At 32.4% G+C, this 18,190-nt stretch overlaps 1 protein-coding gene across 2 annotated transcripts; it reads right to left on the bottom strand.

Annotated features, from left to right (window-relative positions):
- Window positions 1–592: 592 nt before the first annotated feature.
- Window positions 593–17,025, bottom strand: LOC124439872 (integrin beta-1-B-like). Of its 2 annotated transcripts, none has more exons than XM_046990146.1 (27): window positions 16,821–17,025; window positions 15,400–15,476; window positions 14,535–14,611; window positions 14,342–14,434; window positions 13,306–13,375; window positions 12,941–13,072; window positions 12,673–12,763; window positions 12,425–12,524; window positions 11,681–11,770; window positions 11,424–11,510; window positions 11,112–11,204; window positions 10,481–10,585; window positions 10,045–10,140; window positions 9,390–9,469; window positions 8,456–8,507; window positions 7,795–7,853; window positions 7,328–7,409; window positions 7,094–7,164; window positions 6,823–6,970; window positions 6,419–6,509; window positions 5,778–5,893; window positions 5,316–5,417; window positions 3,156–3,291; window positions 2,938–3,045; window positions 1,666–1,775; window positions 1,394–1,450; window positions 593–966 (listed from the first exon to the last, which is right to left on the bottom strand). In XM_046990146.1, the coding sequence occupies exons 2-27, from the start codon at window positions 15,461–15,463 to the stop codon at window positions 898–900; spliced, it is 2,379 nt and encodes a 792-aa protein (XP_046846102.1). In that variant the 5' UTR covers window positions 15,464–15,476; window positions 16,821–17,025; the 3' UTR covers window positions 593–897. The 2 variants fall into 2 exon arrangements, with proteins under 2 accessions (XP_046846102.1, XP_046846103.1); XM_046990147.1 differs by having other exon boundaries at window positions 16,827–16,986.
- Window positions 17,026–18,190: the final 1,165 nt, after the last annotated feature.

Genomic DNA, 18,190 nt, shown 5'->3' with positions numbered 1-18,190 from the left:
GATGTCTTGTCAAGAGTGCGATTATTCGTTTGCTTGACCGATAAATCAAGTTCATGTGTTTGATTGCAAATAACATATGCTTGATCTTTGGACGCCTCACACATTACAAGAATCTCAATGTAAGTATTGCACAAAATTTGACATACACCATTAAATACCGTTAAGTTTCGATGAAAATGCACAAATGAGCAATCGAGGTAGCATATTGACAAAAATGATATGCATGAATGATGACAAAGGCATGAACGATATATTAACATTTTAATTCACTTAAAAACTTAGCTTACCTCACTAAAGCTTCGCGCAGATTAATTCGAGCGAATGAAAGTTATGAAACAACACCCTGCGATATTTTTCGGAGAAAGCTGCGTCTACGAACGCTCTAAAGGGCGCATGCGCAACAGTTACACATTGAACCGCTCAGTCTATTGAAAGAATTTCATTACATTACAAGATGATCCCTTGATATGTTTTCTTTGACGAGTCATTAACGAATGTCTACAGTGCACATAGTATGAAAAAGACAAAGAAAATTAGAGAGTATCGTAAATATTATGTGAAAAACGAAATATCATTGTACACTTCTAAAAAGTAGTAGTAACACGTATTTATTTTCCTCACAAACGCTATACTAGGTTTGTTTATTCCATTAAATAAAAATACAAATCAAACGACAAAATACAAAACATTTAAAGAGAGTGTAACTAGCATAAACACGAATAAAAAAATTTCCAAATTTTATTATCACTTGATAAGCTTGTCCCACTCAACATACAGGTCAAGTTGTAATTTACAAATATATCTTTCACAAGATGTGTCAGTAGTAAATAATTCTTCTTCACTTGTAATCATTCATAACATCAAATGACAAATAAATTGAGCCAAGAAGAGCGATGTTCAGGATTTACCAACAAACGTAGGATTTTGGACGGTGGACACCGCAGGTTGATACAAAGGATTTTTTTCCTAAAATGAGCATCGCAATTTTAAATCTTTGAAAACTAGAAGATGCGCGGATATTGTATCCGGGAATAAAAAAGATCATATTTCGGAGATTATTAGTTACTCGTAGATGTTGTTATTATGATCCCATTTAGAAATTAAATTATTGTGGATGATTTGCTATTAGAAGTCATGCTAAATTCCCAGTTTTTGTGACAATAATATATGTACGTAGCCGACGATATTTTATGCACACTTGGGTTTAGCATGGGCATTGAAATAATCCCAACGTGTCCATTTGTAAAGTCCTTATTTTTTGATACACCCTGTATAATCATACAATTTCAATAACAATGTTCATCACTGCTTCAGAGTGCAAAAGTTTCTCCCACTATCGATGAGCTATGTACATCAGATATGTCGGTCGTTTGATAAAAAAATTTATGCCTACCCTGTGCCATTTCGACTTTGCTCTATCTTGTTCAAATTTCTGATATTCGCGGCGGTCCTAAGAAAATTTTCCACGTTTTATCATTTAATACAGAGTAAAAGAATACTTTATATATCATAAAATATATAAATTATAATATAATATAATATTAATAATATAATTATATTATTAATATTATATTATATTAATAATATTATTTATTATATTATATTATAATACAATTATAATATAATATAATAAATTATACAAAAATAAATAATACAAATTCTTACCACCATGGCAGTGAAAAGTTTCCATAATATCAAAAGAATTATACCGATACCAACAATACCACCAATAACAGCAAGCACAATAGTAAGAACATCAGGACCTTCAGGACAATCTAGAGAAAATAAATTGGTTAATGCACTTTAGTTGTACTATTACGTAAGCCGGCTTAAATATTTACAACTTCTTTTTGGAAGACATGCAGACGAGAGTGCAGCCACGTGACATACAATCTAAGCGACAGCGTATAGGGCAAATAGGTTGAAGGCATTTATTGAATAATTTTGAGGTAAGACTGAAAAAGCACATTTCTGTCATCTCAAACACATTATTTTAAGTTAGATGCTAATGATATCAAATTTGTAACATTATTTGAGTTCGTTCATCAATCCACTTCCTTTCGTGGATATTTATTAGGCCCCCCCACATGTACGCGCGTACGTATTATACTGGGAGTACTGTTTTTTGCCTACACTTTGATCATTATCTTCGATTCGTATTGAAAACCAGAAAAACAGGCTAGCATTCAGGACGTGCTGGTCGAGTCATGAATGACTAAACGTTAGCAAAGTCTCACTCTCCCACAAAGATACCGTGAGTCCAAAAGTGAACAGAAAACATGCATCAATGTTTGAAAACAGTTTGGGATATTCTAGTTAAAGACGCGAAATCGTATATTACTAATCCTCTTTTTTACCAAGCTCGATGTCTTTACCGTGAAATATAGGAAAAAACGTTTTTGTGAATACAGAGCCCGTTGGCGAGGTTTGTACAAAAAGATATAGGTCCGATATTTTTTTGCAAAAACCGAGCAAGCGAGGATAAAAATGTATTACTTGGCATGATTTGATAACTTTCTTTCTGTTTTCTTCCTTGCTTTTTTTTCAAATGTTTGCTTTTACTCCTTAAGTTTTCGTAAATGAGAAATTGTTTGGAATCGTGTCGTCTGGATAACACAACTCACTTTCTGAGTGTTATTCCTTCGACTAACATTCGAACAAATTTTTCTGTTTCGCATTTTTTGCGTTTTCAATATTTTTGCAGTTGGCTTCATGAAATTTGTTTACATTTATTTGTAAATTACGTGTATTTGACCGAAAAATATTACAGACCGGCAAAAAATGTTTCTTTTATAAGCCAACCAAATCACGCTATTTCACAGGACGGAACGCTTGCAATATAATAACATATGATAATGTGCTCAGATGATGTAAATGTATCAGGAAATAAAAGTTAACGTTAATTATCTAACAGTCCCATGATCCTTTTAAACATACCTTTAGTTTTCACAACATAAAGGGTAGTGACGTTATTTTTTTCCTCGTAACTATAGAAGTACGTGCATCCTTCATCGTCCCTTTCTTCACAAGTTGTTGGCAACTGCTCTAATTTTTTGGAAAGAGGTGAAAGAGGATGATAACGTAAAACGGTAGATATCCATATTTAAATAAACACTAAAGGTGGACTTTACTTTTACGAATTACGGAATACGTACCTTTTATTAGATCTGACAAGGTAGTGAGTTCTTTAATACTTGGGCAAGCGTCACAAAGCGTCCTGTTTTCAGGTACAGGATCAAAAACTTTACATAAAACACAGGTTTTGAAATCTCCGCATCGTCCACCACATGACTGAATAAAAGTAGAAAAAAATTGAACAACAAAAAGATGACATTACTAGCATAATTAATATAAACTGATGAACTGCGAGACAATAAACAAAAGAGATGACATTACTAGCATAATTAATATCAACTGACGAAGTGCGAGACAACAAACAAATGAGATGACATTACTAGCGTAATTAATATAAACTGATGAACTGCGAAACAACAAACAAAAGAGATGACATTACTAGCGTAATTAATATCCACTGATGAACTGCGAAACAACAAACAAATGAGATGACATTACTAGCGTAATTAATATCAACTGATGAACTGCGAAACAACAAACAAAAGAGATGACATTACTAGAGTAATTAATATCCACTGATGAACTGCGAAACAACAAACAAATGAGATGACATTACTAGCGTAATTAATATCAACTGATGAACTGCGAAACAACAAACAAATGAGATGACATTACTAGCGTAATTAATATCCACTGATGAACTGCGAGACAACAAACAAAAGAGATGACATAACTAGCATAATTAATATCAACTGATGAACTGCGAAACAACAAAAAAAAGAGATGACGTTACTAGCATAATTAATATCCACTGATGAACTGCGAAACAGCAAAAAACAAAAAAGATGACATTACTAGCATAATTAACATCCACTGATGAACTGCGAGACAACAAACAAAAGAGATGACATTACTAGCATAATTAATATCAACTGATGAAATGCGAGACAAAAAACAAAAGAGATGACATTACTAGCATAATTAATATCAACTGATGAACTGCGAGACAAAAAACAAAAGAGATGACATTACTAGCATAATTAATATCAACTGATGAACTGCGAGACAAAAAACAAAAAAGATGACATTACTAGCATAATTAATATCCACTGATGAACTGCGAGACAACAAACAAAAGAGATGACATTACTAGCATAATTAATATCCACTGATGAACTGCGAAACAAAAAAAACAAAAAAGATGACATTACTAGCATAATTAATATCGACTGATGAACTGCGAGACAACAAACAAAAGAGATGACATTTCTAGCATAATTAATATCAACTGATGAAATGCGAGACAAAAAACAAAAGAGATGACATTACTAGCATAATTAATATCAACTGATGAACTGCAAGACAAAAAACAAAAGAGATGACATTACTAGCATAATTAATATCAACTGATGAACTGCGAGACAAAAAACAAAAAAGATGACAACAAACAAAAAAGATGACAAAAAAGATAGACATTACTAGCATAATTAATATCAACTGATGAACTGTGAAACAACAAACAAAAAAGATAACATTACTAGCCTAATTAATATCAACTGATGAGCTGCGAGACAACAAACAAAAGAAGTTTCTTCTGGAGCCAGTGAAAAGTGCCTGGCTTAGCTAACGAGCTACCATGGGAAAGTTAATTTGCACAAGATATTACTCGTTTGTAGCCCCAAATACAAAATGACCAGGGGGGGAGAATGCTTTGTTAGGCATACAGTAAACGTCTAGTTATGAAAAACGTCTTTACAACATTGTTCGTACAACGCAGAAGTTCTGAAATTCAATGGACTTTAAAAGACATACTTCGAAAATTTCAAGGACGATTAAGACCTTGATTTACATGCAAAGCAAAACAAACGCAAGAAATTATCAAAATACATAATCAAAATAAAAAACAAAAAACCTTTTTAATGAATTGAGACAAAAACAAGTACAGTAAAATAAAACTAAATTATTACAAAAACGATCATATAATATAACGCCAAATAAGGGTTTTTGTGAAACAATAAAGAGAGAAACATAAGAAAAATGGCTTTTCGAATTGTTTTCAGTTCGATTATGGTTATGTGGCGATGGTTCTAATAAATATTATTGGGTTCTTACGTTTTATAACTGGAAAATATTCATGTTCCCTAAGTTATGGTTACGTTTCGAAATAATATTTTATGATAATGCACAACTGACACAAATGAGAATTGTTCTTTTAATTTCATTAAGGTGAACATACGTACCGGACATTTTTCACAATGCTTTCCTTCATAAAATGAATCGCAGCGACACGTTCCATCACATTGACAAATTCCTTTGTTACTGCAATTCACTTTGACACCATTCTAAACAAAGTAATTAAAATTAAAAACATGCATAGTCCTCGTCGCTGTTGAACATAACGCAGCTGCTTTGTAGCCAAGTAACGTATATTTTATTAACGTGTATTTCTGATATTTTTGCAAATAAAATCAACATTAAAAAAAATATGAAAGCATGCACGCTTGATACTACAAAATAAAAAATGGCAATTTACTTTAAACCAACAATCGAAAAATTATTTACATCATTCAAAGGAAGTCAATAATAATGTTCAACTATAAAGATTCACAGAGCGATAGTTAAGCAATGAAGATTATGTTAATGAATTTATTATTTCACATCAGATTTGTAAACAGTGTGAAGGATGATGTTAACCAACTCACCTCATCATCAATAAGACAATCTTTTGCATGGTATGAACAATCAATTCGGCCGCAATTGCTTCCAAGAAATCCTTCCTCACATTGACAAGTGCCACATCGACATTTGCCCTGATCCTCTACAGAATTGCACAAAAATTAGCTCTTACATCTTTACGGTCAAACACACATGGAACCTTGTCACCAATATGTAAATTAGCATACCATTTTAAGGTTGTTCTTTAGTATAAACCATAGATATGTATAATAAACTAGATAGCGCATTGCAATATAACGCCCAATCAAAAGTTGAAGCCAAAGTAATCAGGTGCCCCTATTTTTACCATCCTATACTTAGGTCCCACTCGATGAGTGAAAACAAACTTTACTATACGACAGAGCTTAATGACGACGTATTTATGTTATTTTGGAACTTAACGCCATGAATAAACATAGCAAATTTTGGGGAAATATGACTTTGATTTATATTATGATTACTTTTTCGTATCAAGTGGGACCTTCCAATGTGGCGATCCTGGCTTCAAAAAAATAGGGAAGTGCGTTATCCAGTCTATTTTCAGTTCAGTGCTATTAACGTACACGAGTAATGAATGTATATAGTACTTTAACATAATTAAGTCATAGATACAAGTATTCTTACTTACTCCCACCACAAATTTTATTGTTTGCTCGCGGGCAGCTGAAGTCACTACACTGACAGTACTGTCCATAATACTTTTCACCATCCTCTCTGCCCTATAAACAAATTTGTTTCGAGAAGATAAGTTTTGTACTGACTTCCGTTATTTCTTGAGAATGCATGGCAAAGAAAATGAACAATTCTTCAGTAAAGCAAACAAATGCAATAATTGCCATTCAAGTACAAACTGCGATTGCAGAAAAACAAATTCAAAAAACAAAAGAACATGGCAATTCCGGTAATTCTTTTGTTACAGCCATTTATGATGTTGACCCTATTCATACGTATGTTGTACTTTACTTGACATATGGTACATATACACCTATTTTGTTTGTCGTCTGCATGTCATAAATAAAATGCGCAACTTACTGGTATAATGTTGCACCTGCAAACACCACAATCACATTCACCGTTGCCATCACAAACGAAACCGCGTGTGTCATTGGGATTTATACAGGCGCCTTCGTCGACTCCGCCGCTACTTAGGGAAGTATCACATTGACACAATCCTCCAGACCTGTCGGTTTTTTAAAAAGAAAAAGTGTGTAAAAGAACAGAAGGTTTGCATGCTATTATAACATGGTAGTTTGGCTGTGCATGATTCAACCCAAATGCCCAACTTAAGATATAAAGTAATTACCATCCTTCATTACATTGACAACCACCACATACTAAACTTCCATTATAATTACATCGAGGGCTGTTGGGAATCTACAAACACAAAAATTATCTGTCACCAACTAAAATATGGGTTAACTCGTATCACACTTAATACAAATGTTTTATGAGCAAAACTGTAATAGACTGTTTTTAATGTACTTAGACATATGCCAAATAAAAATTGCATAAAAAAGCAATGCGATTGTGTCCTCACCTTAATGTCCTCACAATCGCATCTGCAAATAACTTCGAGATCCACCTGAATACTTCCAAATCCAGCTGCGTTTATCAGGAAACTGTCAAATGATATATGATAAACTGAAATTAAACATATTATATATGTATATTTATGATGTAGTGAGTCAGCCAGTATGTTTGATATCCAGCTTCGTAAAATTACACTAAATATAAAAACAATATATTTCTAGAGATACACATAATGAAACTGCCACAAAATTGACAACATTTACATAGTACGACCAAATTTGCAAGCTGGCTACGGCATTATCTAATGTATTTATGCTTGAAGTAAAGATGTTCCGTAATTTTAAGGTACGTTGATAAATACTCTTATTTTTTGGTCTACTTGTTGTGGTATTATCACTATTACGCGTTACATAGAGATATTATCTTACACTTTAGCCTACATATGGGTACACATATATCTATATTATCACATACCTGGTCGAATTTCCATGTTTTTCACATGAGGTAACAGTAGCAGATACTGAAAATTCCACCTAAAATAGCAAAAAGATTGTCATAGCTACGTATGGAAAGAATAGCAAAAATTTGAGCTGCAAGATTGACATTCATTATTGGCATAAACAACCAATACAGCTACCATTACAACACCTAAAAAGGCCTTGATATACTAAACAGTCTTGAATATTAAGTCATTTGTCTAAAGAGATATCAAAAATTCCTTAAAAAAAGCGGAAATAAAACGCAAGTATGAAAATCTTCTTTTAAGATTACACGAAGCTAGTTTTCCTGTCACAGACTGGTTTTAATCGCTCGTGAAAAGGACTGGAAATCGTTATTCATTCCCAAAAACAACTAACTATTAATCAACGAGCAAAATCTATTCTATATGTATTTATGAAATAAAAACAATAAATACAACACGTTTTAGAGGAAAAATTAAAACGTTTGTTTAAAATTTGTCTGTTTCGCATTAGTGTTATTTTATAAGGGAAATAGCCAAAAGAAATTTTTCGTGTTCACACTGGCTCATGAAAACCTCGGAGAAATTTGTGAATACCCTCGAAAAGGTGCAATCTTTTACTTCTCAGATGAACTACAGCAAAAAATGCCAAAATATGCATCAAAATGGTCTTACTGTTTCTCCAGGTTTTACATTTGAACAAGATCGGTCATCAGCACCAGGAGATCTAATAAAACAGAATAATAAAGAAAATGTAAAAATTATTCATAGTTAAGTTTTCCGAAAATGTTACATTTGAGAGGTCTTTTATAAATCCCAGTGTTGTTGATGTAGGTCTTCATAATTTCATAAAAATAAAACCTACACATCAATTTAGAGAAATATCATTCTTCCAACTAAATCATTCGAAGATTCAGCTTCCTATCTAATCTACCACAAACAAATATTCATCTGGGAAGCTTTTTTGGAATGTCAAATGATGCAAGTGACCATTTTAAGGCAAAACATGAAGACAAGTTCAGATAAAACATGAAAACAAGTTGAGAAACAAATGAAATAGCAATAAAATTGGAAGTTTGGAACATTTTCAAAAGCGAATTGTCATCTTTACATTTTGATTGCCCAGTTCAAGATGTCCCTATCTTTCCTATACTACCACTGAATTACACAGACTGTCATTGATTTGCATATACTGCTATTGCTTTGATCTATATGCCAATGCCCTTTCACTTTCTTAAATTCATAGTGTCATAGGATAGCCAGATATAGACTTACCATAAGGTGATCTACAATAATGCTTTCTCTGGATTGTTATAAAATTATTTTATTGAGCTTTTGACTCGGTGCTTCGAGCCTTTATCAGAATGATATATGAAGTTATATGCAATTGTTTTTAATTTGTAGACGTTTAGGAGAAACTTTCATTTTTATACGATAATTCTTTCATATGGCGAACATACACATGAATAATATGGAGCTTAATTGATTCATTTTGTTTCCGAATATTTCCACAAGCTTGCAGTAAAGCTATATGTATGTCCATTGCCTACATCTCACAATGAAGTAAAAACATCGAACCATTTGAATGATGAGTTCGTTCGACACTTACGTGCAGTTGACTTGCTTGATTTCCACCTCAACTCCTTCAACAGTATTGAGAGCCTTGAGTTGAACCTCGGAAGTAATTTTCTATAAAATATTTAGCATTCCATGAAAAATTAACACATTGTGGCACAGCTCATATTGTATAGTATATTTCAAAATGTTTTGGTGAGCTGCCAAGGTTTCCTTCAAATAGTACCAATGAGTGCTTAAATCTTTTTGTATTAAACTCGTTCAATCATTTCGCCCTTCACCACACGCGTAAAATAGTAAAGGGCCGAACGAAGCAGACAGATGGACAACGTTACATTTTTATACATCAATTTTTCGAGTACTCAAACAATAATCCTGCAAAATTTATGAAAGAAATCCCTGATGAATGAAATTCATTAAACTGATAAAGAATTTATGTAATATTTCAGGATTAAAATTCAAAATCCAACACCACAATTCGAGTTGTCTAGTTTATGGAAAGCTTTATTTGTAAAAAAAATTATGGGTTTAAGATCAACGATAGCGAATACCGTGTCAGATAAACGATTTGATATTTACCAAAGCATCACGCAGCAGTCATCACGATATGATATTCAGTGCATGCGCAATGAAATAAAAATGGCGATTTCCCTTAGAACTTTTTTAGAAAAGCTTGAAGATTTACTTACATCATAACTATCTTGAATAAGTTGAATAATATCTCTTGAATCACTACTCAAACTTCCATAAGTTGCACCTGAGTCTTCCCAAGTTTTAGCTAACGCCTGAAGAAGAAATTTTGGTAAAGTGTTTATTTTAAATTCGAAAAATCAAGTATACAGTTCAACCTAAGAATCGATGCCCGAAAAAAAAATACATTGAAGTAAAATTATCAATTTTATATCATTTGTCAGTTGACTATACGGAGTATCTTTACACTACGCATCTTCACAGTTCTGAAGACACACTTTCTTCAGAGATATGGAGACACAAATTATCTTCAAGTTATGGAGACGATTTTGTTTTCTCTTACACTACGTTCTACGTATATTTTATTGAAAATGATTGCGTAAACTAAAAAACTTAGTGCAAAAGGGCTGACAATTTCCTGTGAAAGTACATTACCTCATAAACATTGCCCACACCTCGGGCCTGACTGCTTACAGCAAAAATGGGTTGGATGCCGGAGGACAAAATTCTTCCGTACAATTTACTTGGTGAAGGGTAATCCTGAAATGATAAATAAAGATATGTACCTTAATGCATATGATGATTCACAAACACTAGCAGCGTTCTAAAAAAGCAAAAAAGTCAGTTTTACTAGAAACAACAATAAGCAATATGCATAAAACATCCTAAGATTCGTCTTAGGTCTCGTTTTCCTAGCGCTTCTACATTAATATCACTTTCAGAAAGAAAAGAATTAGAAATCAAAGGATAGGGCAATCTTTCAAACCAATGCATATTTTTAATAGACAGACAACATGAATAATACTTAAACGTGTTTCAGTAAATGCTTTCCTTAACCGATTCAAAGTTGTAATGAACACTTTAGTCTATATAATTCATAAATGATACGAAAGAGTACACGTAACAGCTAGTTCAAATAGTAATTTGCTACAGTCTATTTATAAAACCGCTTACGTAATGTTATGATATACAACGCACATCATTTTGTCAAAGTAACTGGCATCGTCTAGTGTTATCTCAGCTACAATCTTAGGTTCAGTTGATACAATAACAACTAGCAACTCACCCAAATCAAAGATTTGTTGTAAAACCGGACACCATTAACATCAGTGGCATTAAGGGAACATCTGGCCTCGTTTGGGTTAGCAACACCGCCAAACTAAATTCAAAAAAGTTCAAAATTATAACACGAATACAAAATATGTACGAAGTTTTCATTCATTTCATTGGTTGAAGTATACACAACGCATGGATATAGATATGCTTGCACAGGTTTAATGTCGCACACCTTTCTAAACTGTCAGAAGAGCCATTCAAATAAAAAAGTAGATAGGTACGTGCATCGAATTTCTGAAATAAAAATCCAACACGAACTTACTCTTCCTTCACCAGCTATATGAAAAGTAGCATCTGTAACAATAAGAACCATCTTTCTGGTTGTTTCCTTGCTACGCCAATCAAGTTCCTGCAAATAACAAAAACTTAAGTACACAGTAATACGGAAGGGAATAGAAGTTTTTATCAAGCTATTTCTTTTACCCAGCTTTCCAATAAATCTGGTCGACCAAGAAAAATTCCCATAGAATCAAACATATATAAATATATACTGAAAGATTTGTGACAACAAGAACAAACCTTTTCACAGACAACTACTTGCATCAGAGCATCAAACAAGCCTTCCGGTACGTCACGATTGCCAGAAACTGTTTGTTCACTAACTTTATCCTTCAAAAACAAATGGACACATTGAAATTATACTCCAACCTTAATGATTATTCTAACAACAAACTATTCAGAAAACAACCATATATAAGATAAGTTGCAGGGTTGCGGGTTAACTTTGACTGAATAGACAGGATGAAACTCAAATCCTTGGTTGGAACGGCATTGTTCATCTTCATAAGTGAAGGCAAGAATTTACTAATTGCAACAACGAAATATTAACGAATAGAATATTTTCATTACTTGCAAATATGCTTGTAAAAATAAGTACGCACAACGTACATCAAGACAGTGGCATTGAGAATAGATAAGTAAGCATTGTTAATCTATACAAAGTCAAGACAAATTACGTACGCACAACGTACATCAAGACAGTGGCATTGAGAATAGATAAGTAAGCATTGTGAATCTATACAAAGTCAAGACAAATTACGTACGCACAACGTACATCAAGACAGTGGCATTGAGAATAGATAAGTAAGCATTGTGAATTTATACAAAGTCACATTCCTCAAGCCTGTGAATGAGTACGTAAAATTCTGAGGTGCAACTGCTAGATCCAAAATAGTCTCGTGTAAAGTAGCCATTACCACGTCTTCATAGAATTAAGAGAAAACCTTATGGTAACTTTGTGGACGCAACAGTTTTTAAACTTACCCTGAACTCTGTTGATGAGTTAGTAAAAGATTGTATGTGTTTGAAATCGTAAGGTGGATCACCTTTTTCACTCTGAGAAACACTAAATGGTTTTCCAATACTAGTAAAACAGAAATTGACTTTTTATTGGCAATCATTACACACCGATCATTTAGACAGTTACATGTACGTAAAAATGGGTGTTTTATTTTCGTCATGATTGTTATTCTTCATGAATTATATAGTAGACCTCAGTGTTACATACTTACTCTTCAAATTTAACAAATGGTGGGACGACTTTGTCTACAAATGATCCAAAAGCCAATCTATGGTTGCTGGTAAGCTCGTTTAACTTGTCAGCTGAAATATATTAGATTATCTTATATCGCTAATCCTTGATCACGAATCTACTTTTTTGAATCTGTATCGTTTTGAATCTGAATCTGTATCGTTATCCGCACAGTAAGTGTAACATTTCAAGATGTTTAACTTTTTCATAACTTTAACAAAACAAAACATGACTGACAAAAGACTTACAAATGTTAACCGCAAGTCTCTTTACGCTATTTAAATCGTCGTTCATAGAAAGCGATAAATCCATCAAGATGTAGAAGTCAACAGGATAGTCTTTGGAAGGTCTCACAAGAAAATTAAATTTCAAAGGTTCACCTGGTCAAATAAATATATACAGCAATTACAAATAATAATTACTGCTATGAAAAAAAAATGGGACATCCAGCATTGAAAAATTCAAACTTATCCATAAAAACACGCTTAAACCAAAAGGAAAAAAATTTCGAAATCACATGTGAAAAGTCTTCAAATTATATCCGAAAAATATTATCATGAAAAATTCACATGCTATGAAAATATACACAAAAACCTATGCTGAGACTACGAACCAACACGTATTTTTGCTTTAACCAGTCTTGGTGATATCTGATTGTTGTTATTGAGAGTTGAAGCATCAAACTAAATAACACAAAAAAAATTGATTGACACTAGGAATCTAATTCCTAAGGCTAAAACCTTATTTTTTATAATAAATAATGGTGAGATATTGATAAAAGAATAGATCAAGGATGTACTTGTTGTCATTTAAAATAGGGCTGTGCAAACTCCGGTTTTTCAGCTCCGGCCTCTTTTCAAATCTGAACTCTGGCTTCAAACACCGGCTCCAGGCTATTTTACTGATAACTCAAATCACTGGTTGTGGCGAGTTCATTTTGCAAGTCACTGTTCAACAGCTTAAGGTGTATCATATTAGTAAAATTATTTTTAGTAAAATTTTTATATGTAAAGTTAAATTTTCGCACTCCGACTTTGAATCATAAATTAGCATGTGTGAACACAATCTAGCATCATGTTCTCTCATGCATAAAATGCTTTATTTTCATGCAAGTTTTTCAATTTAAGCAGATAGTTATAGTTCGTTGATACAAAAATGTATTGATCAGACACATTTACCAAAGTTTGACAGTATTTTGCAGCACAAACGACTGCTGCCGGAGATTTGCCAAACATGAACAAACTTCGGCTCAGTAAGGCAAAAATAGTTGGAGCTCCGGCCTAACTATGGCCTCCAGTGCACAATGATGCAACAAAAATGGTAAGATGACTAATCAAATAACTTTCATTGATTTACATTTCAATATGTATCATAGACTTGCTTTGTGAAAAACACAAGGGATAAAATATCTACACAAATCAAGTCATAATTACACTCATGTGAAAAAAATCAGATAAAATAGTACTTGGAATAAAAATTTACGGTCAGGGCTAAAATTTCATACAGCACTGTAAAATTTATAAACATTTAATCAACAACAAATACATCCAAACTACAAATGAGGCATTTTATGCAATTTCAGTACATACAAATGTCTATTTGAATGTTTCATTTTTAGTAAATGATCATTAAAAATATCATTGACTTACATTAGGTATCTTATCTGGATTCCCAGTGACAGTCATATTGCATTTTAGTCTTACATGATTCTTTTCTGTATTACAGCGACTACTGGTATAGTTCTAAAGAAAAAATTATTCCATAGCATTATTTTTGTGATTTTATGTATGTACATTTTGTGCAATAAGCATAAAGTTTGGGGCCATTTGATGTTGAACATACCACTTCAGAACACCAAGCGCATCCAACAAGCTGAAGACATTCTGAACATGTATTTCTCTCTTGTCTTTCACAATTACCTGCGATTGATGCACAGATGAGTTTTTTCAAGGATATGTAATCCCCAAATTTTTACACAAAAATTTTGATGAAAATATTTTTAAAATAGAGAGTCGTGCTTTGACTTTCAATGAAAGGCTCTAAATAAAAATATGTAACTTTGAATAATATGTACACTAAGATAGATCCTAGAATGGCAGTTGCCCTCATGTACAGATAGCATGCTAATTTGAAAAAAATACTTTGGTCACATAGATTAGCTTTTTCATCTTATTTATTTGAGTTATTCATCTTTTATGGGCACAAGATGCATTTTGGTAAAACATGAAAAAAAAATGCACAAAAATGAACAATGCAACAGGCATTTAAATAATGACAAAGAAATACCAGGTTATTACAAAGAAATGGAATATGAACAACATTATTCTGATTTACTCAACCCACAGAATTTGAATATGTATTTTCAAATTTGGCAGTGAAGTCTATGATAATTATAGGTTCGTAAATACAACTTGTAGATGATTCAATTAAATTGTTTAATATTGAAAAAACCTATAGTTAAATAAAATATAATTTCTTTTCCATCTGCCAACCAGAAACCCATTGTTGGGATAGCTGTGAAGCTCGAAAAATCTTTTCATTCAACTTAATTAGTTACAGTAAAACATTCCTGTTTTTTTGTCTAAGCAAAATGTCATATAGGCCTGCAAATATATGTCTTTCCCCAAACCTCTTTAGCAATCACCCATAACAAGATGACACAAACTAATACTTGTTTTATAATCATACTATGAGTGTTTGTACTAACTTGACTGTCCATATGTGATGCCAATGAATTGCAAAGTTGCAAACAATAAAAGTGCTCTCATCATAACTTTCTGTATCCTAAATTCAAATAGTTTCATTTAATATAAATACATGTAAGCAATTTATGAGAAATAAATTCAGATATCTGGTGATGAAATTTTATATATTAGTAGTATATAATATTAAAAATAATGCAAATTTATAATTATAATTACAGCATTTGGTGATCAATAAATTCTATTGAAAACACAAACAATGAAAACGAAACAATATAAAAGCATTGATGATTTTTTTAATATTAGGCTGCAATAAATATTTCTTTCATTTTCTAAAGTAGTGTTCAAATAGTGAGTGGAATATTACTACTAAGTGCAATCAATTTTCAAATAGAAGCAAATGACGATTTTTCATGAATATGAACATTATATGTATATCATGAATGTCATTATGTAAATTAAACTAGAATTAACACTATTCCCACTACAAAAAATACTTTTGTACTTAGAAACAACTTTCTTATCAATAATAATATTGGTCATCGAGGAATATGTTGTCAAGAAACGCAAACAATAAAATAATAGCAACACTGCAAATTATTTGTCAAAAATAATTCAAAATTGCTTCATGGCGTGCTGCATAATGAACTTAACTAGGTTGTAGCAGCACAATACAATTTTAAAATGACAAGCTTGACATCAACTTAAGGTCTCTACAACTCGTGAAAGTTTATATTTATGTGAGCAAGATGCCAAACTATAACAGAACGAACAACAGAAGGAGGCAGCCTTCGTCACATCTGTTAATTTTATCAGCATACGTACCGTTATACTTGGCTGAGGCAAAATAAATACCAGTATTAGAGTAGGGATTAGGTATGACATAGTCTGGAGAAATTAGAAATGGTTTATCATCCCACTCAGACCCACTGATGTGAACACAACAAGGAATAGTTATTGTTTGTGATGGCTATCTGATGAATAATAACTTATCTCCTCGAAATTCTTTCGTAAGACTGGTTTTTAACTTAATAAAATGACAAGATATTGTCATACACAGTACTTTCATAATATACCAAACATCACATCTACATTTTTCCTTTTAGCTCGATTGAAAAAGTATCCCTTAGTAGAAAATCATTGACCCATGTTCAGTTTAATCACTTAAACTGACTTCACTGACAATACAACCTATACATATTTCTCACGATCAGCAAAATGACGCCCAAGACAGTGCCTGCCACAAAGACCAACAAGGTTTACTAATAGCATATCATTGTTAGCTGGACAATATATCTCAGCCAATATGCTAGTAAATGTATCGAAGAAAACAGTAGAACAAAAAGGGAGGATATGAAAGCTTTTAAAACGTGTGTTAACTACGATTCCGAATACAAACGAAACAACTTTAAAAATAAATACTCACTTGTACCTGACCCAAGTAACGAAAGATCCCCGATAGATTTATTTCTGGCCTAATATTTTTCTAAAATTAAGCCGTTGACTTATTTTGAAGTTTGTTGATTGACTATGTATATCTTCTGGATATCAATGTGTTAAATATTCTTCTATTTCTGCATAACGTTTAGAAATGACAACACACCCAAACCATATACTTCCGGTATGGCAAAGCGGATGTGAGTAATGGATAATACAATGGCACGAGTTTACTCATGGTTGCGACTCAATACCAAGTCTAAACTCTATACAATATACATGAACGCAATACATCTGCTGATAGAAGTTAAGAGAGTCGACTGCCCTCATAGAAACCTGGTTGTATATATACATCACACTGTAATAGATATATAGGTAAATGTGTAGTAGAAACAGAAAAAAGTATATCACGAAGAACGATCACACTCAAATGCAACGTCGTCCAATGTCGGTTTACGCACTTTGATTTATTTCCCTTTACGTCAGCAAAAGGACATATTTGTTCATACAGACTTGACATGCACAAAACTAAACAAAAACGCCTTTTTTACACTACGGGCCTCGACCCGCATTAAAACCTTTTTATGCTAACATTAATTTTTCAAAAATGAAAAATTCATTTCGACCAGGGTCAAACTCCCATACCACCAAAAAAGTCCGTTTTAAAGTTGTGTCCACTGGTCTATACTCAGCTCATGGATACATCACCCGAGTGAGCCAGGGTTGCCATGGACAAACGTCATTGAAACAAAGTATACTTTCATAGAAACGTTCTCCGTTCTTTTAAATTTTACCATAATTTCTAATTAGCAGCAATTTTAAAAAACACTTGAGAAAAACGACGATTTTTTTGAAAGCAAACATGTTTGGACATTATCAGAATGCCATCTTCAGTGCAGAATGGTTAGTGTTAAGTAATATGATACGTAATATGATATGAATAAATTAATTACAATATGAACATAATAGCCCAACATAATATTCACCATAACAATCATCAATCAGTCAATAGAGAATAAAAAGATCATATCTCATTTGCATTATGATAATCAAATAGAGAAGGATTTATTAATCTCTATTTGATTATTGTGATGGCTTTTTTAAAAGTATTATGTTGGGCTATTATGTTCATATTGAAAATTCGCTTTCCGCCTGGCAAATCTCTGGCCACGATTTTAAATTAATTACAATGATATGATATGAATAAATATGAATAAATATGATATGAATAAATTAATTACAATGAGTAGGTTTATGATTTAGTTACAAAATTATAAAATATTTACAAAAAGGAAAAGAAAAATAAGTATTAAGAACTTATAACAAAAAATATTATTATAAAGTAAATATAGTGTTGTA

Source organism: Xenia sp. Carnegie-2017, unplaced genomic scaffold, assembly GCF_021976095.1.
Source record: "Xenia sp. Carnegie-2017 unplaced genomic scaffold, XeniaSp_v1 HiC_scaffold_2, whole genome shotgun sequence".
NCBI classification, from domain to species: domain Eukaryota; kingdom Metazoa; phylum Cnidaria; class Anthozoa; order Malacalcyonacea; family Xeniidae; genus Xenia; species Xenia sp. Carnegie-2017.
Note: the sequence above shows the minus strand (reverse complement) of the source record. Positions and strands in the feature narration are given on the sequence as shown.

Excerpts from the sequence above, each read along its gene's own strand:
- LOC124439872 (XM_046990146.1), bottom strand. The coding sequence starts at position 15,463 with ATGATGAGAGCACTTTTATTGTTTGCAACTTTGCAATTCATTGGCATC. Across the intron at positions 13,376-14,341 it reads ATCCAGATAAGATACCTAAT|TTTGATGCTTCAACTCTCAA; the intron begins GTAAGTCAATGA and ends TGTGTTATTTAG. Across the intron at positions 12,525-12,672 it reads CCATTTGTTAAATTTGAAGA|TATTGGAAAACCATTTAGTG; the intron begins GTAAGTATGTAA and ends CTGTTTTACTAG.